Source organism: Mauremys reevesii, linkage group 22 (genome assembly GCF_016161935.1).
Source record: "Mauremys reevesii isolate NIE-2019 linkage group 22, ASM1616193v1, whole genome shotgun sequence".
NCBI classification, from domain to species: domain Eukaryota; kingdom Metazoa; phylum Chordata; order Testudines; family Geoemydidae; genus Mauremys; species Mauremys reevesii.
In genome coordinates this window covers 1,004,096-1,028,803 of record NC_052644.1, presented here as the reverse complement: position 1 = coordinate 1,028,803, position 24,708 = coordinate 1,004,096, and the positions used below count along the sequence as shown (strand labels likewise).

The window sequence follows — 24,708 nt, the reverse complement described above, 5'->3', positions numbered from 1 at the left end:
AGGCACAGCACTGGGACCTGACACCCCCTCGCCCTGGGGCAGACCAATCGCCGGGGGCAGGGCCAGGGCTCTGCCCCTCACCCCACGTGTGGGGTGCTCTGGCCCCTTCCCACTGCCCAGAGGCCGGGATCTCATCCTGTCACTGCTCTGCTGGACTCTTCGCAGCTCCGGGGGGGTGGGGGGGAACCCGGGGGGCTCAGCCAGTGCCCTCCCACCCCTGCCTGTGTGGCTGACTGCCCCCCTGCCCCCCCAGATGTTGACGAGTGCCAGGAGTACGGGGGCGCCCTGTGTGGGGCGCAGCGCTGTGAGAACCAGCCCGGCTCCTACCGCTGCGTCCCCGCCTGCGAGCCGGGCTACCGGGCCGGTGCTGCCGGGGCCTGCGTCGGTGAGTGCCGGGGTGTCGAGGGGGTAGGGGGCTGGCGGATCCCATCCTGGAGCGTTGGGGGTAACATGCCCCGTTCCCAGGGGTCACACTGGGATCGCACCTGCTGGGCAGCCCCTGCCCCGGCCATGGAGAGTCCTTGCCCCCCAGGGGCACAGAACCAACCCTGCTCCCCTTAGCCCCGGGTTGGGCCCAGCTGCCCCCCTATCTCCCATGACCGGATCCTGACGCTGTCCCCCACCCGCCCCCAGACGTTGACGAGTGCCAGGAGTACGGGGGCGCCCTGTGTGGGGCGCAGCGCTGTGAGAACCAGCCCGGCTCCTACCGCTGCGTCCCCGCCTGCGAGCCGGGCTACCGGGCCGGTGCTGCCGGGGCCTGCGTCGGTGAGTGCCCGGGGGGCGGGGGGTGTTTGCCCAGGGAGGGGCTGTGCCAGTGAGCTCTGGGTTTGAGCTTGGAGAACAGGCCATGGGAGTGGGCCCGTGGGAACCCTGGGGGGGCTGCGGGCAACATGGGAACCGTGGGGGACCTGCAGGCGCCGCTGGAGCCATGGCGGGGGTCTGCGGGAGATGTGGGGGGCCAGTGGGGGCCGTGGGAACAACAGCGGGGGGCTGTGGTGGCCGTGGGGGCAGCGGGCGCCGTGGGAGCCGTGGGGGCCTGCGGGTGCCGTGGGAACCGTGGGGGGACTGCGGGCGCCGTGGGAACTGTGGGGGACTGCGGGTGCCGTGGGAACCGTGGGGACTGCAGGTGCCGTGGGAGTCGTGGGGGTCCTGCGGGCGCCGTGGGAACCGGGGGGGGGGCTGCAGGTGCCGTGGGAGTCGTGGGGGTCCTGCGGGCGCCGTGGGAACCGTGGGGGGGCCTGCGGGCGCCGTGGGAACCGTGGGGGGGACTGCGGGCGCCGTGGGCACCGTGGGGGGGACTGCGGGCGCCGTGGGAGTTGTGGGGGGGCCTGCGGGCGCCGTGGGAACCGTGGGGGGGACTACAGGTGCCGTGGGAGTCGTGGGGGTCCTGCGGGCGCCGTGGGAGTTGTGGGGGGGCCTGCGGGCGCCGTGGGAACCGTGGGGGGGACTACAGGTGCCGTGGGAGTTGTGGGGGGGCCTGCGGGCACCGTGGGAACCGTGGGGGGGGCTGCAGGTGCCGTGGTGACCGGCTGTTGGCTGTTTCAGATGTGGACGAGTGTGCGAACGGGACGCTGTGCGGGGACCATGCCATGTGCCACAACCTGCCCGGCTCCTTCCACTGCCTCTGCGACCAGGGCTATGAGACCACCCGCGATGGGCGCCACTGCCAGGGTCTGGGGGGCTGCCAGGGGCGGGGAGCTGCCAGGGGGGCAGGCCAGGGGCGGGGGAGCTGCCGGGGGGGAAGCTGGGGGCGGGGGCAGGCCTGGGTCTGGGGGCTGCTGGGGGCAAGCTGGGGGTGGGGGCAGGCCAGGGTCTGGGAGCTGCCGGGGAAGCTGGGGCGGGGCAGGCCAGGGTCTGGGGGCTGCTGGGGGCAAGCTGGGGCGGGGCAGGCCAGGGTCTGGGAGCTGCCGGGGGAAGCTGGGGCGGGGGCAGGCCAAGGTCTGGGAGCTGCCGGGGGCAAGCTGGGGCGGGACAGGCCAGGGTCTGGGGGCAAGCTGGGGGCAAGCTGGGGCGGGGACAGGCCAGGGTCTGGGAGCTGCCGGGGGCAAGCTGGGGCGGGGACAGGCCAGGGTCTGGGAGGCAAGCTGGGGGCAAGCTGGGGGCGGGGACAGGCCCGGGTCTGGGGAGCTGCCGGGGGGGCACGCTGGGGGCCGGGGGGCCTGCCGGGGACAGGGCGGAGGGGGGAGCTGGACGGTGGCTCGCCCGCCCCACTCACCAGCTGCCCCCCCCAGATGTGAACGAGTGCGAGACGCTGCAGGGCGTGTGCGGAGCCGAGCTCTGCGAGAACGTGGAAGGCTCCTTCCTCTGCATCTGCCCCAGCAGTGCCCAGGAGTTCGACCCCATGACGGGACGCTGCACCCGCCTGCCCAGCCTCTGTGAGTGGGGGGCAACGCTGGGGAGGGGGCTGCCGAGGAGGGGTGCGGGAGGGGGACTGGGCACTGGGGGAGGGGAGGTGCCGAGGAGGGGCGGGAGGGTGCAAGGAGGGGGACTGGGCACTGGGGAGAGGAGGTGCCGAGGAGGGGCGGGGAGGGGGACTGGGCACTGGGAGGAGGAGGTGCCGAGGAGGAGGGGCGAGGAGGAGGGGACCGGGCACTGGGGAGGGGAGGTGCCGAGGAGGGGCGGGAGGGAGGGGAGGGGGCACTGGGGGAGGGGAGGTGCCGAGGAGGGGGCGGGAGGGTGCAGGAGGGGACTGGGCACTGGGGGAGGGGAGGTGCCGAGGAGGGGGTGAGGAGGAGGGGGACTGGGCACTGGGGAGAGGGGAGGTGCCGAGGAGGGGCGGGAGGGGACTGGGCACTGGGGAGGGCTGCTCGGGAGGGTGCAGGAGGGGGCATTTGGAGGTGGGGGCAGGGGTGTGTGGTCTGTGGGGGTCGGCAGCAGGACCTGCACAGCGGGAGCTGATGCCCCCCCCCCGGTGCAGCCGCTTCGCCCCGGTACTGGGTGCCGCGCCCTGATCTCAGACAAGCCGAGGGACGTTACGGGAGAACAAACCGACCAGCAAATACTCCCCCCCCCCGACTCTGAGCTCAATAGACTCCAGAGACTGGATCTGAGGAGCGAGTCCCCCCCCAGCGGCGCCTTCCGCAGGCTGCAGAGACTCCTGGGGGGCAGCTGCTCTGGCCTGCGACTTGCAGAGCCCGGGAATTGCTCTCGCAGGCCAGAAATCCCCCAGCCTGGACTCAGCCCTTCCCCCGCGGTCCGTCCGTCTTTCCAGGAGGCTCTAGGCCAGCGAGGAACCCTGGGGGTGTCGCTCCCCTGCCCTAATGGCAGGAATCCCTTATCTCGGGTCCCAGGCCTTTCCCTGGAAAAACAAGATGGAGTCCGGTACCAGGTGACTTGGTCACATGACCCCATAACGTCAGAGCGGCCAGGACTCAGGCTGTGTGTAGCATCCGCAGGAAGACGAGAGATTAGCTGCCTCTATTGTTCCCCCAATGGCCGTGGACTGTGCATCCGCCTGGGGGGCGTCCCCGGGTGTAAACACGGGGTAACAGGAGCTCAGACGATGTTCCCACCCTCAGCTACCCCAGGGACACCTGCACCCCACCAGGCCAATCGAGTCCGCGAGTCGGGACCTTCCCACGACCCCTCCCAGGACCCAGCTTGTGTCAAATACGTCAGAATTCGCCCACTCGTATCCCGATATTACCAGGAAGGACCAGGGGCGTAATGGCCACAGGGGGCTCCTGGGCGGCATCTCCCCAGGCCGAGCTCCTGGCCTGCCCATCTCACTGGGGCTTCCCGCCCCCCCTTGCTTTGCAGCCCAGCCCCCCGGCCGCCTGCCCGTCCCCCAGCCCGAGCCTGGAGCGCCCGTGCGGGATCCCAGCCGCCAGGAGTGCTACTACCAGGCCTGCGAGAAGGTGCTGGCCAGGAACGCCACCCGCCAGGAGTGCTGCTGCAGCCTGGGCCATGCCTGGGGCCCGGCCTGCCCGGCCCAGCCCTGCCCCGCCCCGGGCACAGGTAGGGGGCCCGGCCCAGCCCTGCCCCGCCCCGGGCACAGGTAGGGGGGCCCGGCCCAGCCCTGCCCGCCCGGGCACAGGTAGGGGCCCAGCCCTGCCCGCCCGGGCACAGGTAGGGGCCCAGCCCTGCCCGCCCGGGCACAGGTAGGGGCCCAGCCCTGCCCCGCCCGGGCACAGGTAGGGGCCCGGCCCAGCCCTGCCCCGCCCGGGCACAGGTAGGGGCCCGGCCCAGCCCTGCCCCGCCCGGGCACAGGTAGGGGCCCAGCCCTGCCCGCCCGGGCACAGGTAGGGGGCCCAGCCCTGCCCCGCCCCGGGCACAGGTAGGGGGGCCCGGCTCAGCCCTGCCCCGCCCCGGGCCCAGGTAGGGGGGCCCGGCCCAGCCCTGCCCCGCCCCGGGCACAGGTAGGGGGGCCCGGCCCAGCCCGGCCCCGCCCCGGGCACAGGTAGGGGGCCCAGCCCAGCCCCGCCCCCGGCCCCGGTAGGGGGCCCAGCCCTGCCCCGCCCGGGCACAGGTAGGGGCCCAGCCCTGCCCGCCCGGGCACAGGTAGGGGGGCCCGGCCCAGCCCGGGCACAGGTAGGGGGGCCCGGCTCAGCCCTGCACCGACCCGGGCACAGGTAGGGGGGCCCGGCCCAGCCCGGCCCCGCCCCGGGCACAGGTAGGGGGGCCTGGCTCAGCCCTGCCCCCACCCGGGCACAGTACAGGGGGGCCCTGCCCTGGGCACAGGTAGGGGGACCCGGCCCAGCCCTGCCCCGCCCCGGGCACAGGTAGGGGGGCCCGGCCCAGCCCTGCCCCCACCCAGGCACAGTACAGGGGGGCCCGGCCCCGACTTGGGCACAGGTATGGGGGGCCTGGTCCAGCCCCCCCTCCGCTCTGGGGGTTGAGGTAGGGCTCACATCCAGCCTTGCTGCGAGCCCACAAGTGACAGCCCCCTGCCCTGCCAGCCCCCCTCCCTGTCAAAAACTCCCTCTAATCCCAGCGCCCGCTGCAGCCCTCACGTTTTGTCCAGCCGGTGCCCGCAGGTTCAGGAGCTGGGTGCTTGCCAGGACCTGCCCTGGCAGCTGGAGCTGCCCCTCTGTGGCTCCTAAGCCAGCCAGCTCCTGTGCCCGGCCCTGAGCCCCAGCCCAGCATCCCAAACAGGACCCACCCTGGCCCCGTTCACTGCGTCCCGCTGGACAGCCCCCGCCCCGGCTCATGGGCAGGGGTTCTCTCCTGGCTCTGGGAGGGGAGTGGGGTCTGGTCGGGAGGGGCTGAGTGCCAGGACTCCTGGGTTCTCTCCTGGGTCTGGGAGGGGAGTGGGGTCTGGTCGGGAGGGGCTGAGTGCCAGGACTCCTGGGTTCTCTCCTGGCTCTGGGAGGGGAGAGGGGTCGGGGGGGGCGCTGAGTGCCAGGACTCCTGGGTTCTCTCCTGGCTCTGGGAGGGGAGTGGGGTCAGGGCGGGGAGGGGCGCTGAGTGCCAGGACTCCTGGGTTCTCTCCTGGCTCTGGGAGGGGAGTGGGCCCTCCCTGTGAGTGCGGGGGGGCGCCGTGGGACGCGGGGGGAGGTTCCCGGCTCTCATGCGCTCTCCGGCTCCAGTGGAGTACCAGGCCCTGTGCCCCCGTGGGAACGGCTACACCACGGCAGGACCCCTCAGCGCACTCACAGGTGGGTGCTGTGCAGGGGGCAGGGGTGGGTAACAGCTGGCAGGAGCCAGGCCTCTGGGTGCTCCTGACTCCACCCGCTCGGCGCCACGCCCTAGCCATTAAACAGCCCCTCGGAGGAACCCCAGGGTGCCGGGCCTCCCAGGGGCCCCACTCGCCCACATGCCTCCCCCCGCTGCTTCACCCCCGGAGCTCTGCCCGGTGAGGCCAGCGTCCGTCTCCCTCCACCCACTGGGGGCAGATGGGGCGCCCCAGGCCAGCCCCCGTCCCGGCCAAGTTGCCAGGGGACCCATTTCTCCTCTGTCCAGCCCAGGTCCGAGGGCTCCCCGGCTCCTCCTGCCGCTCTCGGGGTCAGGTCGGGGGGCTCGCGGTGTCTTTCTGGACCCTCCCCTGGCCCGTCCATCCCACCCCCCGTGGCAGACGCCCCGTCTCTGCGCTGCCCCCTCCTCCCCCAAGTAGCGAGGCCAAGTGCAGAAGGAAACTGAGGCAGGCAGGGGCCGCCAGACAGTCCCCCCATGGTCAGGCCGTGTGTCTCCCCCGCCAGACATGGACGAGTGCGCGCTCTTCAGCACCCAGCTGTGCCGGGGGGGCGTCTGCGTCAACAAGGCCCCCGGCTACGCCTGCTACTGCCCCAACGGCTACTACTACGAGACGCACCACCTGAAGTGCATCGGTGAGCCCCCCCGGCCCCCCAGGCCTCCTCCCCCAGCCCCCCCCCCCAGCCCCTGCCCCGCAGGCCTCCCCAGCTCCTCAACCCAGCTCCTGCCCCCCAGGCCTCCTCCCCAGCTCCTCAACCCAGCTCCCACCCTCCAACCCAGCCCCTGCCCCCCAGGCCTCCTCCCCAGCTCCCCAACCCAGCCCCTGCCCCGCAGGCCTCCCCAGCTCCTCAACCCAGCTCCTGCCCCCAGGCCTCCTCCCCAGCTCCTCAACCCAGCTCCCACCCTCCAACCCAGCCCCTGCCCCGCAGGCCTCCTCCGCCAGCTCCCGTCCCCCAACCCAGCCCCTGCCCCCAGGCCTCCTCTCCCAGCTCCTCAACCCAGCTCCTGCCCCCAACCCAGCCCCTGCCCCCAGGCCTCCTCCCCAGCTCCCCAACCCAGCTCCCGCCCCACAGGCCTCCTCCCCAGCTCCCATCCCCAACCCAGCCCCTGCCCCCAGGCCTCCTCCCCAGCTCCCCAACCCAGCCCCTGCCCCCAGGCCTCCTCCCCAGCCCCCAACCCAGCCCCTGCCCCCAGGCCTCCTCCCCAGCTCCTCAACCCAGCCCCAGCCCCCAACCCAGCCCCTGTCCCCCAGGCCTCCTCCCCCACCCCTCCAAACTGGCCCCTGCTCTGAGATGCGCCGCCTGGAGTGGCTGTGGGGGTGAGGCCGCGGTGACCCCCCGTGTCGGTCCCAGATAATGACGAGTGCCGTGACGAGGAGGCAGAGCCCTGCGTGGGGGGGGGCTGCATGAACACCATCGGCTCCTTCTACTGCACCTGCTCACCCCCGCTCGTGCTGGACGGGTCCCAGCGCCGCTGCGTGGCCAACGACAGCCAGGCCATGGGTGAGTGACGCCCCTGCCCGGACCACCCCCCACATGGTCTGGGGCCCCCCCACATCCTAGGGGCCCCCCACACATGCTGTGGGGCTCCAGCGTGGGCCAGGGTGAGTTTCTCAGTCACCTGGTGCCCAGCCAGGCCCGTTTCTGGCCCTGGCTCTGTGGCCCAGAGTCCAACTCTGATCCCCCCGACACCTCCCCTCTGTTCCCCAGCTCTGCCCGTGCGGGGTGGGGGGGAATCTCCTTCCTCGCTGGCCGTGAGGCGTGGCTGCCCCGGCCGCAGGGGTCCCCATGTCCATCTGGACCTACCAGTGACCCAGGCCCATCCAGCCCCCACAGCAGCGCCACCGACCCTGCGTCTCCACCCAGCCCCCAGCTTTAAGGCTTCAGCGCCCGCAGGGTCCCCGTCCCCAGTGCGCCAGGCATCTCGCTCCCCAAAATATTACAGGTAACTTGTGGGTCATCCCCCCCCGGCACCAACAGGGAACAGCTCAAGGGCCAGGCGGTCCGTGGGCTCAGGCACTCAGCTCTGGGGGGCGCTCGCACGGACAGAGTGAAAGGGCACGTGCAGGCCTTGGCTCACTCATCGCACAGCACTGTCCGGCTCACGCTCCGTCACGCCCTCGTGCACATGGTCATCGCATGCTGATGACACGGCACTGCTGGGCTCACATGCTCTGTTGCTCCCACGTGCACATGCTCATTGCACGCTCATGGCACAGCACTGTCAGGCTCGTGCTCCATCACACACACCCAAGTGCACACACTCATTGCACACTCATCGCACGCCATTGTCTGGCTCTCACGCTCCATCACGCCCACCTGCACTTGCTCATCGCATGGCACTGGTGGGCTCACATGCTCCATCACACCCACGTGCACACACTCATTGCACACTCATGGAACAGCACTGTCAGGCTTGCGCTCCATCACACCCAAGTGCACACACTCATTGCACACTCATCGCACGCCATTGTCTGGCTCTCACGCTCCATCACACCCACGTGCACACACTCAATGCACGCTCATGGAACAGCACTGTCAGGCTTGCGCTCCATCACACCCAAGTGCACACACTCATTGCACACTCATCGCACGCCATTGTCTGGCTCTCACGCTCCATCACGCCCACATGCACACACTCATCACATGCTCACGGCACTGTCAGGCTCACACACCCCGTCACTCACACCCACCACACGCTCGTGTCTCCCCCAGACGAGAACCAGGCCGTGTGCTGGCAGGAGGTGGGGCCGGACCTGGTCTGCAGCCGCCCGCGCCTCGACCGGCAGGTCACCTACACCGAGTGCTGCTGCCTCTACGGGGAGGCCTGGGGCATGGACTGCGCCCTATGCCCTGCCCGAGACTCAGGTGAGGGGCCCAACCCACAGCTCCTCCCCCCCTGCTCTAGGGGCCCTGGAGGGGCAGCTGGGGGCCCTGCAGTGGGGTTAGGGATAGGGGGCCCTGGAGGGGGTGGCCAGGGGCCCTGCTGGGGGGTGGGGGGTCGGGGGCCCTGGGGGTGGTGGCCGGGGGCCCTGAAGTGGGGGTGGTTGGGGGCCCTGGGGTGGCGGCCGGGGCCCTGCAGTGAGGTGGGGGCCCAAGGGGTGGCTGGGGCCCTGCAGTGGGGTGGTTGGGGGCCCTGGGGTGGCGGCCGGGGCCCTGCTGTGGGGTGGGGGCCCTGGGGTGGCGGCCGGGGCCCTGCAGTGAGGTGGGGCCCTGGGGTGGCGGGGCCCTGCAGTGGGGTGGCTGGGGGCCCTGGGGTGGCGGCCGGGGCCCTGCAGTGAGGTGGGGGCCCAAGGGGGCGGCCGGGGCCCTGCTGTGGGGTGGGGTCAGGGGCCCTGGGGTGGCGGCCGGGGCCCTGCAGTGAGGTGGGGGCCCAAGGGGGTGGCTGGGGGCCCTGGGGGTGGTGGCCAGGGGCCCTGCAGTGAGGTGGGGGCCCAAGGGGGCGGCCGGGGCCCTGCTGTGGGGTGGGGTCGGGGCCCTGGGGTGGCGGCCGGGGCCCTGCAGTGAGGTGGGGGCCCTGCAGTGGGGGTGGCTGGGGCCCTGCAGTGGGGGTGGCTGGGGGCCCTGGGGGTGGTGGCCGGGGGCCCTGCAGTGAGGTGGGGGGGTCAGGGCCCTGCGAGGGCATCCGGGGGTCCTGCACCCTGCAGTGGGGTCCCTGCCCCCCAGCGAAGGTCTCTGCCCCCCAGATGACTTCGAGGCGCTGTGCAACGTGCTGCGCCCCCCCAGCTACGGCCCGGCCCGGCCCGGCCTGGGCCTGCCCTACGAATACGGCCCGGAGTTCGTCCCCAGCTACGGGCTGCCCTACGGCCCCGAGCTGTTCGCCGGCTCCGCAGCACGGGGGCCCCAGCCCGGCCTGCGCCCCGACTACGACCCCTACGCCCTGGGGGGCTACGCCGGCCGCCGCGACGCGCTCTACGGCCCCCCCACCTACGAGGCCGGCGACTTCGAGGACCTGGCCTACGTGGACGCCCGCCCGGAGGAGCCGCCCGCCCCCTACCGGCGCCCTGACCCCCCCCGCACCTACCGGCCCCGCAGCCCCCCGGACCCTGAGCCCGGCCCCGCCTGGCACTACCCCCCCAACCCCGCCAGCCCCTTCCCCGAGCAGCCAGGCCGGGCCAGCGAGACCCACACCGGTGAGTGACGGGGGGAGGAGCCCCGGGCATGGGAGGTGACAGAGGGGTTGGGGGGCCAGGAGCAGACGCCGGGCGTGGGGGCACTCGGGGAGATGGAGGGGTTGTGGGGCCGGGAGCGGACGCCGGGCGTGGGGGCACTGGGGGAGATGGGGGCTGGGGGCCGGGAGCGGACACCGGGCGTGGGGGCACTGGGAGATGGAGGTTGGGGGCCGGGAGCGGACGCCGGGCGTGGGGGCACTGGGGAGATGGGGGCTGGGGCCGGGAGCGGACACCGGGCGTGGGGCACTGGGGAGATGGGGGCTGGGGGCCGGGAGCGGACGCCGGGCGTGGGGGCACTGGGGGGAGGAGCCCCGGGTATGCGGGGGGAATGCAGGGGGCGCCAGGCATGGTAGGGTGGGGGGAGGGGTGCCGGGAAAGCGGGGGCTGGGGAGAGGAGCCGACGCCAGGTGTGGGGGGCTGCTCCAGCTCAGGCAGAGGCAGCCCCCCCCGCAGAGGGCCCCCTTGCAGCAGGGGTGGGGCCAGCCTGGGCGGGGGCAGGGGCAGGGCGAGCAGGGGCCCCCCTAATGCCCCAGTGCCCCCCAGAGCGGTTCGAGGGGCTGCAGGCCGAGGAGTGCGGGGTGCTGAACGGCTGCGAGAACGGGCGCTGCGTCCGCGTGCCCGACGGCTTCACCTGCCGCTGCGACCCAGGCTTCCGGCTGGACACCGCCCACATGGCCTGCCTGGGTGAGCCCTGCCCCACGGCCAGCCCCCCTCCACTGCCCCATGGCCTGCCCCACGGCCAGCCCCCCTCCACTGCCCCATAGCCTGCCCCACGGCTGGCCCTGCCCCACGGCCAGCCCCCCTCCACTGCCCCATGGCCTGCCCCACGGCCAGCCCGCCTCCACTGCCCCATGGCCTGCCTGGGTGAGCCCTGCCCCACGGCCAGCCCCCCTCCACTGCCCCATGGCCTGCCTGGGTGAGCCCTGCCCCACGGCCAGCCCCCCTCCACTGCCCCATGGCCTGCCCCACGGCCAGCCCCCCTCCACTGCCCCATAGCCTGCCCCACGGCTGGCCCTGCCCCACAGCCAGACCCCCGCCACTGCCCCATGGCCTGCCCCACGGCCAGCCCGCCTCCACTGCCCCATGGCCTGCCCCCCGGCTGGCCCTGCCCCCCGGCCAGCCCCCCTCCACTGCCCCACGGCCTGCCCCACGGCCAGCCCCCCTCCACTGCCCCATGGCCTGCCCCACGGCCAGCCCCCCTCCACTGCCCCATGGCCTGCCTGGGTGAGCCCTGCCCCACGGCCAGTCCCCCTCCACTGCCCCATGGCCTGCCGCGGTGGGCCCGGCCCCACGGTGAGCCCCCTCCACTGCCCCATAGCCTGCCCCACGGCTGGCCATGCCCCATGGCCGGCCCTGCCCCCCGGCCAGCCCCCCGCCACTGCCCCACGGCCGGCCTGGGCGAGCCCTGCCCCACGGCCAGCCCCCCTCCACTGACCCACAGCTGGCCCTGCCCCACGGCCAGCCCCCCTCCACTGCCCCATGGCCTGCCTGGGTGAGCCCTGCCCCACGGCCAGCCCCCCCTCCACTGCCCCATAGCCTGCCCCATGGCGGGCCCTGCCCCACGGCCAGCCCCCCTCCACTGCGCCAAGGCCAGCCAGGGGGAGACCCTGCCCCACGGCCAGCCCCCCTCCACTGCCCCATGGCCTGCCCCACGGCTGGCCCTGCCCCACGGCCAGCCCCCCTCCACTGCCCCATAGCCTGCCCCACAGCTGGCCCTGCCCCATGGCCAGCCCCCCTCCACTGCCCCATAGCCTGCCCCACGGCTGGCCCTGCCCCACGGCCAGCCCCCTCCACTGCCCCATGGTCTGCCTGGGTGAGCCCTGCCCCACGGCCAGCCCCCCTCCACTGCCCCATGGCCTGCCCCACGGCCAGCCCCCCTCCACTGCCCCAGAGCCTGCCCCACGGCTGGCCCTGCCCCACGGCCAGCCCCCCTCCACTGCCCCATAGCCTGCCCCACGGCTGGCCCTGCCCCACGGCCAGCCCCCCCTCCACTGCCCCATGGCCCGCCTGGGTGAGCCCTGCCCCATGGCCAGCCCCCCTCCTCTGCCCCATGGCCTGCCCCACGGCCAGCCCCCCTCCACTGCCCCATGGCCTGCCCCACGGCCAGCCCCCCTCCACTGCCCCATAGCCTGCCCCACGGTTGGCCCTGCCCCACAGCCAGTCCCCCTCCACTGCCCCATGGCCTGCCTGGGTGAGCCCTGCCCCATGGCCAGACCCCCTCCACTGCCCCATAGCCTGCCCCACGGCTGGCCCTGCCCCACGGCCAGCCCCCCTACACTGCCCCATAGCCTGCCCCCCGGCTGGCCCTGCCCCACGGCCGGCCCTGCCCCACAGTCAGCCCCCCGCCACTGCCCCAGAGCCTGCCCCAGGGCTGGCCCTGCCCCACGGCCAGTCCCCCTCCACTGCCCCATGGCCTGCCTGGGTGAGCCCTGCCCCACAGCCAGCCCCCCCTCCACTGCCCCATAGCCTGCCCCACGGCTGGCCCTGCCCCATGGCCGGCCCTGCCCCACGGCCAGCCCCCCTCCACTGCCCCATGGCCTGCCTGGGTGAGCCCTGCCCCACGGCCCGCCCCGTCCACTGCCCCATAGCCTGCCCCATGGCTGGCCCTGCCCCACGGCCAGACCCCCTCCACTGCCCCATGGCCTGCCTGGGTGAGCCCTGCCCCACGGCCAGCCCCCCTCCACTGCCCCATAGCCTGCCCCACGGCTGGCCCTGCCCCACGGCCAGTCCCCCTCCACTGCCCCATGGCCTGCCTGGGTGAGACACTGCCCCAGTGCCCGCCCCCCACCACGGCCCCAAGGCCTGCCCCACGGCTGACCCTGCCCCACGGCCAGTCCCCCTCCACTGCCCCAAGGGCTGCCTGGGTGAGCCCTGCCCCAAGGCCAGCCCCCCGCCACTGCCCCATAGCCTGCCCCACGGCTGGCGCTGCCCCACGGCCAGCCCCCTCCACGGCCCCAGGGCCTGCCTGGGTGAGCCCTGCCCCACGGCCAGCCCCCCTCCACTGCCCCATAGCCTGCCCCACGGCTGGCCCTGCCCCACGGCCAGCCCCCCTCCACTGCCCCATGGCCTGCCTGGGTGAGCCCTGCCCCACGGCCAGCCCCCCTCCACTGCCCCATAGCCTGCCCCATGGCTGGCCCTGCCCCACGGCCGGCTCTGCCCCACGGCCAGCCCCCCTCCACTGCCCCATAGCCTGCCTGGGTGAGCCCTGCCCCACGGCCAGCCCCCCTCCACTGCCCCATGGCCTGCCTGGGTGAACCCTGCCCCCTGCCCAGCCCCATAGCCGGCCCTCTCCACAGGCCCATGGCCTGCCTGGGTGAGCCCCCCAGCTCTGATTCCCTGAGTATCCCGCAGAGCCCACCCCCGGCCCCACCAACCTACCCCAACGTGGCCCGGGTGCGAACGCCTCAGGGGACCCCCCCGTGCCCCTCACCCTCTCCCTCTCCTCCCCACAGATATCGACGAGTGCGCCGAGGCCGAAGGCCCCCCCGCGCTCTGCCTCAACGGGCGCTGCCTCAACACGGACGGCTCCTACCGCTGCCTCTGCCCCCGCGGCTCCGTCCTGAGCCAGCCCCCCCACTCCTGCGTCCCCGCCCGGCCCCGGGCCTGAGGCGCGGCTGGAGAGCCCGTGCCGGGGGGCGGGGGCAGGGAGGTATTTATTGGATGGCTCTCGGGCTGCCCACCCCGGGAACGGGGCAGGGGGCCCCCGGGAGGTGAGTCCCCAGGGGTTGGGGCCAAGCGATTCCCCCCTGGGGCATGAACCCCGGTCCGTGCTAAGCCCAGCCTGCCCCCCAGGCTCAGGGAGCGACTCCAGCCGGCAGCACTAGGAGGCTGTTACCCTGAGACCTCTCCAGCAGGCTGACCCTGGGGGAGGGGGGGCCACATGAGGCTTCTCTCCAGTCAGTGGGTCCCCCAGCCCCCTCACCTAGACCCCCCCAGCCCTCTGAGGTGATTTGCCAAGCGCCCATGGCTCTGAGTGGGGTAACGGGTGTGGGGCTCCCCCCAGAGCAGGCTGGGGCGATGGGGGCCCCCAGGGACTGAGGGGGGCACAGGAGCCAGGCGGCAACTGGAGGTGGGGGGGCCCTGGGGGCTGGCGTCCAATTTACCCCACTCCCCTCCCCTGGGAGAACCAGCCTCACCCTGGGGTGCCCAGCCTGGCGGGAGGCTCGGGGAGGCTCGGGGCCCACTGGTGCGGGAGGGGGGTCCCCGTGGGAATGGGGCATCTGCCTGCGGCTGGTGGGAAGTGACGAGTTAACAGGCCAGGCAGCACCGTGGCCCCACTCAACCCGGGGGGTGGGGGGTTGCTGGAGCTACGGGCCCCTGGGCCTCCCCCACCCCCGTGTTACAGGAATAAAGGTTTTCTATAAAAGGAACGCAGCATCTGTGCCGTGTTGGGGGGGGCGGGGTCATCTCCCCCCCGCCACAGCCCTGGGCCTCCCCCCCCCACCCCCCGCCCTTCTCCTGGGGCCGTGGGGCTGGCACCCAGCCCCCATGCATGTCCCCCCTCCCCCACCGACTGCCTCGCTCCCAGGAAAATGGAGCCTCCCACCTCTGGAGGCCACAGGCGTCATCCCCACTTCACAGCAGGGAAACTGAGGCCCAGGGGAGGGATTTGCCAAAGGACAGTGCCTCAGTAGCAGAGCCTGGAAAAGAACCCAGGAGTCCTGGCTCCCAGCCCCCCCTGCTCTACCCCACCAGCCCCCACTCCCCTCCCAGAGCCAGGACAGAACCCAGGAGTCCTGGTGCCCAGCCCCACCCCCTGCTCTAACCACTAGCCCCCACTCCCCTCCCAGAGCCGGGGAGAGAACCCAGGAGTCCTGGCTCCCCGCCCCCCCCCCCCCGCTCTAACCACTAGCCTCCACTCCCCTCCCAGAGCCAGGGAAAGACCCCAGGAGTCCTGGCTCCCAGCCCCTGCTCTAACCACTAGCCCCCACTCCTCCCAGAGCTGGGGAGAGAACCCAGGAGTCCTGACTCCCGCCCCCGCTCTAACCACTAGCCCTCTTGCTCCCAGCCCCCATCTAACCACTAGCCCCCACTCCCCTCCCAGAGCCGGGGAGAGAACCCAGGAGTCCTGGCTCCCAGCCCCCACTCTAACCACTAGCCCCACTCCCCTCCCAGAGCCGGGACAGCACCCAGGAGTCCTGGCTCCCAGCCCCACACTCCCTACAACCAGGGATTGCCCCAGTGTGCAGCAGGCCGGGGCGTGCGGGGTTAACACTCCCCCCTCCAGGCCTCCCGCCAGGCTCACCCTGCTATTACCGGCCTGGCCCCGGCTCCCTGCACACGTGTTCCTGGCCGGCGCGGGCAGAGCCGCCTGGAGCCCCCCACGCAGGGCACTGCCATGGGGCCCGGGGCCACAGCGCTGGGGGCCCTGCTGCTGCTGCTGGGCCAGGCCCCCCGGGGCCACCCCCACCCCCAGTGCCTGGACTACAAGCCGCCCTTCCAGCCCCCGCAGCCCCTGGCCTTCTGCCCCGAGTACTCGGCCTTCGGCTGCTGCGACGGCCGGCGGGACGCCCAGCTGAGCGCCAGGTTCCAGGTGCTGGGCAGCTTCCTGGACCCCGCCGGCCTGCAGAGCTGCGGGCACTTCCTGCGTGACCTGGTGTGCCAGGTGAGGGGGGCAGCCTGGCTGGGGGGGCAGGGGCCAGGCAGCCCGGCTGGGTGTGTGGGGCAGGGGCCAGGCAGCCCGGCTCGGGGGGGGGCAGGGGCCAGGCAGCCCGGCTGGGGGGGGCGGGGGCCAGGCAGCCCGGCTGGGCGTGGGGGCAGGGCCAGGCAGCCTGGCTGGGGCGGTGCACGGGCCTGGCTGAGCATGGGGAGGCAGAAGCCAAGCAGCCCGGCTCGTGGGGGCAGGGGCCAGGCAGCCCGGCTTAGCGTCGGGGGCGCATGGGCCAGGCACCCTGGCTGGGCGTGGGGGGGGGGCACAGGTGTTTGCAGGGGGCTGTGGGGCTGGTGGCACAGGGCAATGGAATGGGGGGGGCGGTTAAGGGAACTCTGGCCCCGATGTCAGGTTTGCTGGGGCCCCTGCATACAGACATGGGGGGGGGCCTGGGGGACCCGTTCACGTGCCCCCCCATCAGCCTGGGTGCCCCTGTTGGCAGTGACTGCACAGGGGGGGGGGGCAGGGAGTACTGGGGAGCTCCAGGCTGGGCTACAGCCACTGGGCCCCGGCCCCCCCAGCTCCCAGCCTGGGTGCCGGGTTCTCCCGACGCGCCTCCCCCAGCTGCCCTGGGCTCGGGGGACGCGTCCAGCGCCAGGCACCAGGCTGCTGCCCCACATGCCTGGCGAGGGAGCCGGGGGGACCCCCAGCAGCTCCGTGGGACACATGGCCTGCTGGGTGCCCTTGGCACCCCCACCCCATGGCTCCAGGCGGCTCCAGGCAGCGGCCCAGCCCTCCCCACATCCTGTCTAGGCTGGGACAGGGGTGACCTCACCCCGCGGCTCCAGCTGGGCCTCGGAGGCTGCACATGGGACCGTTCCCAGGCTGTCCCCAACCCCCCACCTCAGCAGGCCTGGCATGACCAGAACCCAGGAGTCCTGGACCCCCTGGACCCCACACAGCCCTGCAACCCGGGGGGCTGGGAGCCCGGGCGCCTGGTTCCATCCCCGGCTCCGGTGGCTTAGGGCAGGGGGGGCTGGGAGCCCGGACTCCTGGGTTCCATCCCCGGCTCCGGTGGCTTAGGGCAGGCGGGGGGCTGGGAGCCCGGACTCCCGGGTTCCATCCCCGACTCCGGTGGCTTTGGGCAGGCGGGGGCTGGGAGCCCGGACTCCTGGGTTCCATCCCCGGCTCCGGTGGCTTAGGGCAGGCGGGGGCTGGGAGCCCGGACTCCTGGGTTCCATCCCCGGCTCCGGTGGCTTAGGGCGGGGGGGGCGGGGGCTGGGAGCCCGGACTCCTGGGTTCCATCCCCGGCTCCGGTGGCTTAGGGCAGGGGGGGCTGGGAGCCCGGACTCCTGGGTTCCATCCCCGGCTCTGGTGGCTTAGGGCAGGCAGGGGCTGGGAGCCCGGACGCCTGGGTTCCATCCCCGGCTCCGGTGGCTTAGGGCGGGGTGGGGGCTGGGAGCGCGGCCGCCGGGGTCCCATCCCCGGCTCTGGTGGCTTAGGGCTGGGGGGGCTGGGAGCCCGGACTCCTGGGTTCCATCCCCGGCTCCGGGGGCTTAGGGCGGGGCGGGGGCTGGGAGCCCGGACTCCTGGGTTCCATCCCCGGCTCCGGGGGCTTAGAGCAGGGGTGGGGGCTGGGAGCCCGGACGCCTGGGTTCCATCCCCGGCTCCGGTGGCTTAGGGCAGGGGTGGGGGCTGGGAGCCCGGACGCCTGGGTTCCATCCCAGGCTCCGGTGGCTTAGGGCAGGCAGGGGCTGGGAGCCTGGACACCTGGGTTCCATCCCCGGCTCCGGTGGCTTAGGGCGGGGCGGGGGCTGGGAGCCCGGACGCCTGGGTTCCATCCCAGGCTCTGGTGGCTTAGGGCAGGCGGGGGGGCTGGGAGCCCGGACGCCTGGGTTCCATCCCAGGCTCTGGTGGCTTAGGGCAGGGGGGGCTGGGAGCCTGGACACCTGGGTTCCATCCCAGGCTCTGGTGGCTTAGGGCAGGGGGGGCTGGGAGCCCGGACTCCTGGGTTCTAGCTAACCCCCTCCCCTGCCCCTGCAGGAGTGCTCGCCCTACGCTGCCCACTTGTACGATGCGGAGGACGTGAGCTCCCCGGTGCGGGCCCTGCCCGGCTTGTGCCCCGCGTACTGCGCGGCCTTCTGGCTGCGGTGCCGCTCTGTGCTGAGCCTTCTGACCGAGGACCCTGCCAGCCTGGTGCTGGAGGGCAACCGCGCCCGCTTCTGCGGCGCCCTGGAGCTGGGCGACCCCACCTACTGCTACCCGGCGGTGCTGGGCAGCGCGGTGCTGAGCCACGGGCTGGGCCGGGTGCGGGAGGGGGCCCGCGGCTGCCTGCAGCTCTGCCTGCGGGAGGTGGCCAACGGGCTGCGGAACCCCGTGGCCATGGTGCACGCCGGGGACGGCTCCCACCGCTTCTTCGTGGCCGAGCAGCGGGGCTGCGTCTGGGTCTTCCTGGCCAACGGCTCGCGGGCCGCGCGCCCCTTCCTGGACCTGCGGGCGGCCGTGCTCACCTCGCCCTGGGCGGGCGACGAGCGGGGCTTCCTGGGCCTGGCCTTCCACCCCCGTTTCCACGCCACCCGCACCTTCTACGTCTACTACTCCGCCCGCGCCGGGCCCCACGAGACCATCCGCGTCTCCCAGTTCCGCGTCTCGGCCCACGACCCCAACGCCGCCGACCCCCGTTCCGAGAGGTGAGTGGCCTCCCGCCTGGGCACTCCTGGGGGCAGAACCCAGGCGTCCGGGCTCCCCGCCCCCACTGTAACCACAAGCCCTCGCCCCTCCACGTCTGAGCCAGCCCCCCTGTCATGCAGACCCTTCCTCCCCGCGCCATCTGCCCCACCGGTTCGGGGTGCCCCCCCCACTTCACCCGGCTGCTCTCCCCGGCAGGATCCTCCTGGAGGTGGTGGAGCCGGCGTCGAACCACAACGGGGGGCAGCTGCTGTTCGGGGCCGACGAGCTGCTCTACATCTTCACGGGGGATGGGGGGCGAGCGGGGGACCCCTTCGGGGCCTTCGGCAACGCCCAGAACAAGTGAGAGCCAGGCACGGTGTTGGGGGACCCAGGGGCAGCAGGGCCTGGGGGGGCCCTGGGGGGGCAGCAGGGGCTGTTGGGGGCCCTGGGGGCAGCATGGGGCGTTGGAGGGGCCTGGGGGGTGGCGGCATGGGGCGTTGGGGGAGATGCCCCCTTGCAGTTGTTGGAGGGGGGGAGATTTTAGGGGAAATCATCCTGGGCGGGCAGTGCGGCGGGAGATGGGGGCTTGATAGGTGAGAACTTGGCTCCTTTCTGCCACCTGGTGGCCAAAATGCAGACTGGCTGGCGCTGTGTGGGGCAGCTCCCCCGAAACCCCCCTCCTGGGGCCCTGATTCCCGGCCCAGCCCCGGCTCTGCCCCTGCAGCGTCTGCCCCTGAACCCCCGGGGGCCCTGATCCCCCCGGCCCAGCCCCCGGCTCTGCCCCTGCAGCGTCTGCCCCTGAACCCCCGGGGGCCCTGATCCCCCCGGTCTAGCGCCCGGCTCTGCCCCTGCAGCGTCTGCCCCTGCACGCCCGGGGGCCCTGATCCCCCCGGCCCAGCCCCCGGCTCTGCCCCTGCAGCGTCTGCCCCTGAACCCCCGAGGCCCTGATTCCCCCGGCCCAGCCCCCGGCTCTGCCCCTGCAGCATCTGCCCCTGAACCCCCGAGGCCCTGATCCCCGGCCCAGCCCCTGCAGCGTCTGTCCCTGAACCTCCGGGGGCCCTGGTCCCCCCGGCCCAGCCCCCGGCTCTGCCCCTGCAGCGTCTGTCCCTGAACCCCCGGGGGCCCTGATCCCCCCGGCCCAGCCCCTGCAGCATCTGCCCCTGAAACCCCGGGGGCCTTAATCCCCGGTCTAGCCCCCGGTCCAGCCCCTGCAGCGTCTGCCCCTGAACCCCCGGGGGCCCTGATCCCCGGCCCAGCCCCGGCTCTGCCCCTGCGTCTGCCCCTGAACCCCGGGGCCCTGATCCCCGGCTCTGCCCCTGCAGCATCTGTCCCTGAACCCCCGAGGCCCTGATCCCCCGGCTCTGCCCCTGCAGCGTCTGCCCCTGAACCCCCGGGGGCCCTGATCCCCCCGGCTCTGCCCCTGCAGCGTCTGTCCCTGAACCCCCGGGGGCCCTGATCCCCCCGGCCCAGCCCCCGGCTCTGCCCCTGCAGCGTCTGCCCCTGAACCCCCGGGGGCCCTGATCCCCCCGACCCAGCCCCCGGCTCTGCCCCTGCAGCATCTGTTCCTGGCTCCCCTGCCTCCCTCCCAGGTCGTCCCTGCTGGGCAAGGTGCTGCGGATCGACGTGGAGCTGGGGCCCGACGCCCCCCCCTACCGCATCCCGCCCGACAACCCCTTTGTGGGGGAGCCGGGGGCCCGGCCTGAGGTCTACGCCTACGGGGTGCGGAACATGTGGCGCTGCTCCATGGACAGGGGTGACCCCACCAGCGGCGCCGGGCGCGGACGCATCTTCTGCGGGGACGTGGGGCAGAACAAGTACGAGGAGGTGGACGTCATCGCGCCGGGTGCCAACTACGGCTGGCGGGCGAAGGAAGGGTTCGCCTGCTACGACCAGGCACTGTGCGCCAACGCCTCGCTCGGTACGGCCCCGCCTCACGCCCAGGGCGCCATGGGCCGGACGGGCCTGTCCCCTCGGGGGGCACCGGCCCCCATCGGCCCCAGGGCGGGGACTGGCTGGGTCAGGGGGTGGGACTGGGGCTGGGGCCCGTCCCCTCGGGGCACCGGCCCCCATCGGCCCCAGGGCGGGGACTGGCTGGCTCAGGAGGTGGGACTGGGGCAGGGGCCTGTCCCCTCAGGGGGCACCGGCTCCCATCGGCCCCAGGGCGGGGACTGGCTGGCTCAGGGGGTGGGACTGGGGCAGGGGCCTGTCCCCTCGGGGCACCGGCTCCCATCGGCCCCAGGGCGGGGCCTGGCTGGCTCAGGAGGTGGGAATGTGGCTGGAGCCTGTCCCTCTATGGGGTGCCAGCTCCCATCCGGCCCCAGGGCAGGGACTGGGACACGGGGCCGGTCCCCTCAGGGGGGCCTTGTCTCCACCCAGGCCCTGGTGAGGGGACCAGATGGCTTGGGGAGGGGGCAGGGAAAGGGCTTTGAGACCCGTTGCTCTGGGTCCCAGGTACAATAAACCCTTGTCGTCCCCGTCCCCCCCTCCCCCCCGCCCCGTGGTGCCAGCACCTTGGGGCGGGAGAGGGAGGCTGCCTCAAGCAGGGGCCGATCCCCAGCTGAGCTGCTCCTGCGTCGTGTCTTGCAGACGACGTCCCCCCCATATTCGCCTATTCGCACGAGCTGGGGCGCTCGGTGACGGGGGGCTACGTGTACCGGGGCTGCCACAGCCCCAACCTGCGCGGCCTCTACATCTTCGGGGACTTCATGAGCGGGTAGGTTGGGTGCCTGGGCCGGGCCCGGGGAGAACAGCCTGCTATTGCTGCAGGCTGGAGGGAGCGCCCCGGGGGTCGTCACCCCCTGCTGGGGACCCAGCTGGGGGGCTGTGGGCACGTGGCCATGCCAACAGGACTAGCCATGGCCCAGAGGGGATATGGGGCTGCCCCCTAACTGCTCTCAGGACGTCTCCCTGACCAGTGCCCCATGGATGAGGGGGAGGGGGATTTTCTGCATGGGACACAGAAACACCCCCCCCCAGGACAGACTCTGATTTGGGGGATGTGGCGGGGTGGGGGGGTAAGGTCCTGAGCGCCCCAGGGGGCTGCAGGGGGGCAATATACCCATCTCCACAGCTCCTACGGAAGGGGGTGGGTACAGCCCCCCCCCCCCATGGCTCATGCTGGTTACCGACCCCCCGGCCCCATGGCTCCGTCTTCCCCCAGGCGCCTGATGTCGCTGCGGGAGGAGGCTGGTTCCGGGCACTGGCACTACAAGGAGCTGTGCATGGGCCAGGGCCAGACCTGCGCCTTCCCTGGGCTCCTCAACCACCACGTGCCCCACATCATCTCCTTCGCCGAGGACGAGGCCGGTGAGCGGGGGGGCACAGCCAGGCCTGGCCGAGGACGCGCCAGGGCCAAGGGGGGGCGGCTGGCAGTGCATGGTGCCCAGGCCGGGGCCCTGGCACCCTAGAGCCAGAGCCCCACCAGGACGCCTGGGTTCTCGCCCCGGTGCTGGGAGGGGTCTGGGGGCCCATGGGGGCTGGGAGCCAGGACACCTGGGTTCTTGCCCTGGTGCTGGGAGGGGTCTGGGAGCCAGGACGCCTGGGTTCTCGCCCCGGTGCTGGGAGGGGTCTGGGAGCCAGGACGCCTGGGTTCTCACCCCGGTGCTGGGAGGGGTCTGGGGTCCCACGGGGGCTGGGAGCCAGGACGCCTGGGTTCTCGCCCTGGTGCTGGGAGGGGTCTGGGAGCCAGGACGCCTGGGTTCTCACCCCGGTGCTGGGAGGGGTCTGGGGTCCTGTGGTGAGAGTGGAGGGGGTAATGCCAGGAGCCAGGACTCCTGGTTTCTATTCTGGTTGCTTCCACAAACTTGTGGCTGCCCTCCTGTGCCTCAGTTTCCCCTGTGTTGTGGCTGAGGGGGGGGGGCTTGGTGGCCAGTCCCTAACCCCGCTGTCCCTGCAGGTGAGCTCTATTTCCTCGCCACGGCCATCCCCAGTGCAGCCGTGCCAGCCGGGATCTTGTACCGGATCGTGGACCCCTCCAGGTACCCACCGTTTGCCCGCTGGCCCTGGCAGGTTTCTGGGCAAGAAGTGGCCCCATCTCGATCTGACACAGCTTGGCTGGCTCCCAGGGGGCGGGGGGGGGGGGGGCTGCGCATGGGCCCCGGCCCCTGTGCCCCCCATAACAGGCGTCTCTCCCCACAGGCGGGCGTCCCCCGGACAGTGCGAGATCAGCCCCGTGCCCGTCCCCATCCAAGGGAAGCTGATTCCCTTCCGCCCAACACAGAGTGAGTGCGGGGGGGTCACTGAGCCGGGGGGGGGTACGAGGTCACCACTGCAGCTGGCGGAGGGCTCTGGAAAGCTGCTGGGCCATTGGCGGGGGGGGGGCAGAGGGGTGCTGGGAGCCAGGACTCCTGGGTTCTTTCCCAGCTCTGGTGCCGACTCACTGGGGGTGGAGTTCTGTAGATGGGGGATACGGGTGTCAGGGGCAGAGCTGTATCCCCAATGAGCCCCCCCCCGCCGGGTTCCTGTTTCAGAATTCATCACACCGGCCCCACCGCCCGCAGTGACCACCCCACGGCCGGGCACCGCCGCAGACCCGACGGGAACAGCTGGACCCCCCGTGGCGCCTGCCACCCCCCCCCCGTGCCCAGGGCCCCCTGTGCCCCCCGCCCTGCCCACCCCTCAGCCCAGCCCAGCCGCCAGGCCCCCGGCTCGCCAGGACTATGGGGTGCTGCAGCCACTTCCCACACCCCGGCCAGGGGTGAGCCTGCCCCACACCACCCCCAACTGGTACCAGCAGCTGCTGGAGCACCTGGAGGCCAAGAGCAGCCCACGGAGCCGCGCCTCCCGGCCCCCCAGCACCCACCATCCCCCCAGCCCGGGGCTGCCCCACAACCCCAGCCCCAACCCTCCTTTCCCCAGCCCCCACCATCCCCAGCCCGGGTCTGCCCCACAACCCCCAGCCCCAACCCCCTCTTTCCCCCAGCCCCCACCATCCCCCCAGCCCGGGGCTGCCCCCCCCAACCCCCCCAGCCCCCAACCCCCCTCTTTCCCCCAGCACCCACCTGCACCCCAGCATGGGGCTGCCCCACAATCCACCCAGCCCCAACCCCTCTTTCCCCAGCCCCACCATCCCCAGCACGGGCTGCCCCACAACCCCCAGCCCCAACCCCTCTTTCCCCAGCACCCACCTGCACCCCAGCATGGGGCTGCCCCACAATCCACCCAGCCCCCAACCCCTCTTTCCCCAGCCCCACCATCCCCAGCACGGGGCTGCCCCACAACCCCCAGCCCCCAACCCCCTCTTTCCCCAGCACCCACCATCCCCAGCATGGGGCTGCCCCCAACCCCAGCCCCCAACCCCTCTTTCCCCAGCACCCACCATCCCCAGCCCGGGTCTGCCCCTACAACCCTCCCAGCCCCAACCCCCTCTTTCCCCCACCTGCACCCCAGCATGGAGCAGCCCCACAATCCACCCAGCCCCAACCCCCTCTTTCCCCAGCACCCACCTGCACCCCAGCACAGGGCTGCCCCACAATCCACCCAGCCCCCAACCTCCTTTCCCCAGCACCCACCTGCACCCCAGCATGGAGCAGCCCCCACAATCCACCCAGCCCCAACCCCTCTTTCCCACAGCACCCACCTGCACCCCAGCACGGGGCTGCCCCCACAATCCACCCAGCCCCAACCCTCCCCTTTCCCCAGCACCCACCATCCCCCAGCCCAGGGCCACCTCACAATCCCCCAGCCCCCAACCCCCTCGTTCCCACAGCACCCACCTGCACCCCAGCATGGAGCAGCCCCCCACAACCCACCCAGCATCCAGCCCCCACCTTCCCCCTAGCCCGGGGCAGCCCCCCACAACCTACCCAGCCCCCAACCCTCCCCTTTCCCCCAGCATCCACCTGCATCCCAGCCCAGGGCTGCCCCACCCAACCCCCAACCCCCTCTTTCCCCCAGCACCCACCATCCCCCCACAACCCACCCAGCCCCCAACCCCCAGCTGCCCCACAGAACGTTGCCATCCCCTGCCACCCCCCATCCCCCCAGGCGGGAGGCTGGGCACCACCCCAGGAAGATGGGGCCCCGGAGGCGGCTGGGGGCAAAGGGCCCCGCCCGGCAGCTGCCCCCTGGCACGGTGCGGCTGGTGCACAGGGGTGCAGTGCCCGGGCGGGGCCGGCTGGAGATCCTGGTGGGGGGCCAGTGGGGCACAGTCTGCGACGATCTGTTCGACAGGCGGGCGGCCGCTGTGGTGTGCCGGCAGCTGGGCTACGGGCAGGTGGTGCGGGTGGCCCGCCGGGCAGAGTTCGGGCAAGGGGCCGCGCTGCCCATCCTGCTGGACGATGTGCAGTGCCGGGGCTCGGAGCGCAGCCTACTGGAGTGCCAGAGCGCCCCCCCCAGGCAGCACGACTGCGCCCACAGTGAGGACGTGGGGGTGGTGTGCGGGCACCGGGAGCGCCAGGGGCTGCCGAGGGGGAGCAGAGGGGACCACGGTCTGTAACTTCTGCCTCCTTCCTGCCTCCCTGGGCTCCGGCAGGGGGGCATTGAGGGCAGGGTTTGGGGGCTGGGCTGGGTGGGGGGTGACAGGGCCCAGCCCCCCCCCAGCTACAGGGACCTGGGAGCCACATGGCCCAGAGGCCGGCCAGGGACAGCTGCTCAGGGCTCCTGCTTCCCTTTTATGGTGTGTGGGGGGGTTGGTTCTGGCGGGGGG

The 24,708-nt window shown here is 73.1% G+C and overlaps 2 protein-coding genes across 5 annotated transcripts in view; both read left to right on the top strand.

Annotated features, from left to right (window-relative positions):
* Positions 1-14,142, top strand: part of LTBP4 (latent transforming growth factor beta binding protein 4) — a 46,057-nt gene extending 31,915 nt beyond the window's left edge. For 3 of the 4 annotated variants that reach the window (XM_039510816.1, XM_039510814.1, XM_039510815.1), the window contains 12 exons: positions 254-385; positions 634-765; positions 1,546-1,671; positions 2,232-2,375; positions 3,760-3,957; positions 5,529-5,597; positions 6,138-6,266; positions 6,984-7,133; positions 8,346-8,498; positions 9,317-9,763; positions 10,346-10,486; positions 13,255-14,142. In XM_039510816.1, the coding sequence (XP_039366750.1) occupies positions 254-385; positions 634-765; positions 1,546-1,671; positions 2,232-2,375; positions 3,760-3,957; positions 5,529-5,597; positions 6,138-6,266; positions 6,984-7,133; positions 8,346-8,498; positions 9,317-9,763; positions 10,346-10,486; positions 13,255-13,409 (1,976 nt within the window). In that variant the 3' untranslated portion in view covers positions 13,410-14,142. The remainder of the gene's footprint in view (positions 1-253; positions 386-633; positions 766-1,545; positions 1,672-2,231; positions 2,376-3,759; positions 3,958-5,528; positions 5,598-6,137; positions 6,267-6,983; positions 7,134-8,345; positions 8,499-9,316; positions 9,764-10,345; positions 10,487-13,254) is intronic. The other variant, XM_039510817.1, reaches the window with a different exon arrangement.
* Positions 14,143-15,140: 998 nt separating this feature from the next.
* On the top strand, positions 15,141-24,498 carry LOC120388788 (HHIP-like protein 1). The gene is made up of 10 exons (XM_039510873.1): positions 15,141-15,407; positions 17,436-18,082; positions 18,279-18,422; positions 19,652-19,980; positions 20,649-20,775; positions 21,223-21,368; positions 21,958-22,039; positions 22,200-22,282; positions 22,532-22,640; positions 24,048-24,498. The coding sequence occupies exons 1-10, from the start codon at positions 15,141-15,143 to the stop codon at positions 24,496-24,498; spliced, it is 2,385 nt and encodes a 794-aa protein (XP_039366807.1).
* The last annotated feature ends 210 nt before the right edge of the window (positions 24,499-24,708 follow it).

Bases quoted from the DNA above. Each gene is read 5' to 3' on its own strand.
- LOC120388788 (XM_039510873.1), top strand. From the start codon at position 15,141: ATGGGGCCCGGGGCCACAGCGCTGGGGGCCCTGCTGCTGCTGCTGGGC. The intron at 18,423-19,651 runs GTGAGAGCCAGG...CCTCCCTCCCAG, and splicing joins TTCGGCAACGCCCAGAACAA to GTCGTCCCTGCTGGGCAAGG. The intron at 22,040-22,199 runs GTACCCACCGTT...CTCTCCCCACAG, and splicing joins CGGATCGTGGACCCCTCCAG to GCGGGCGTCCCCCGGACAGT.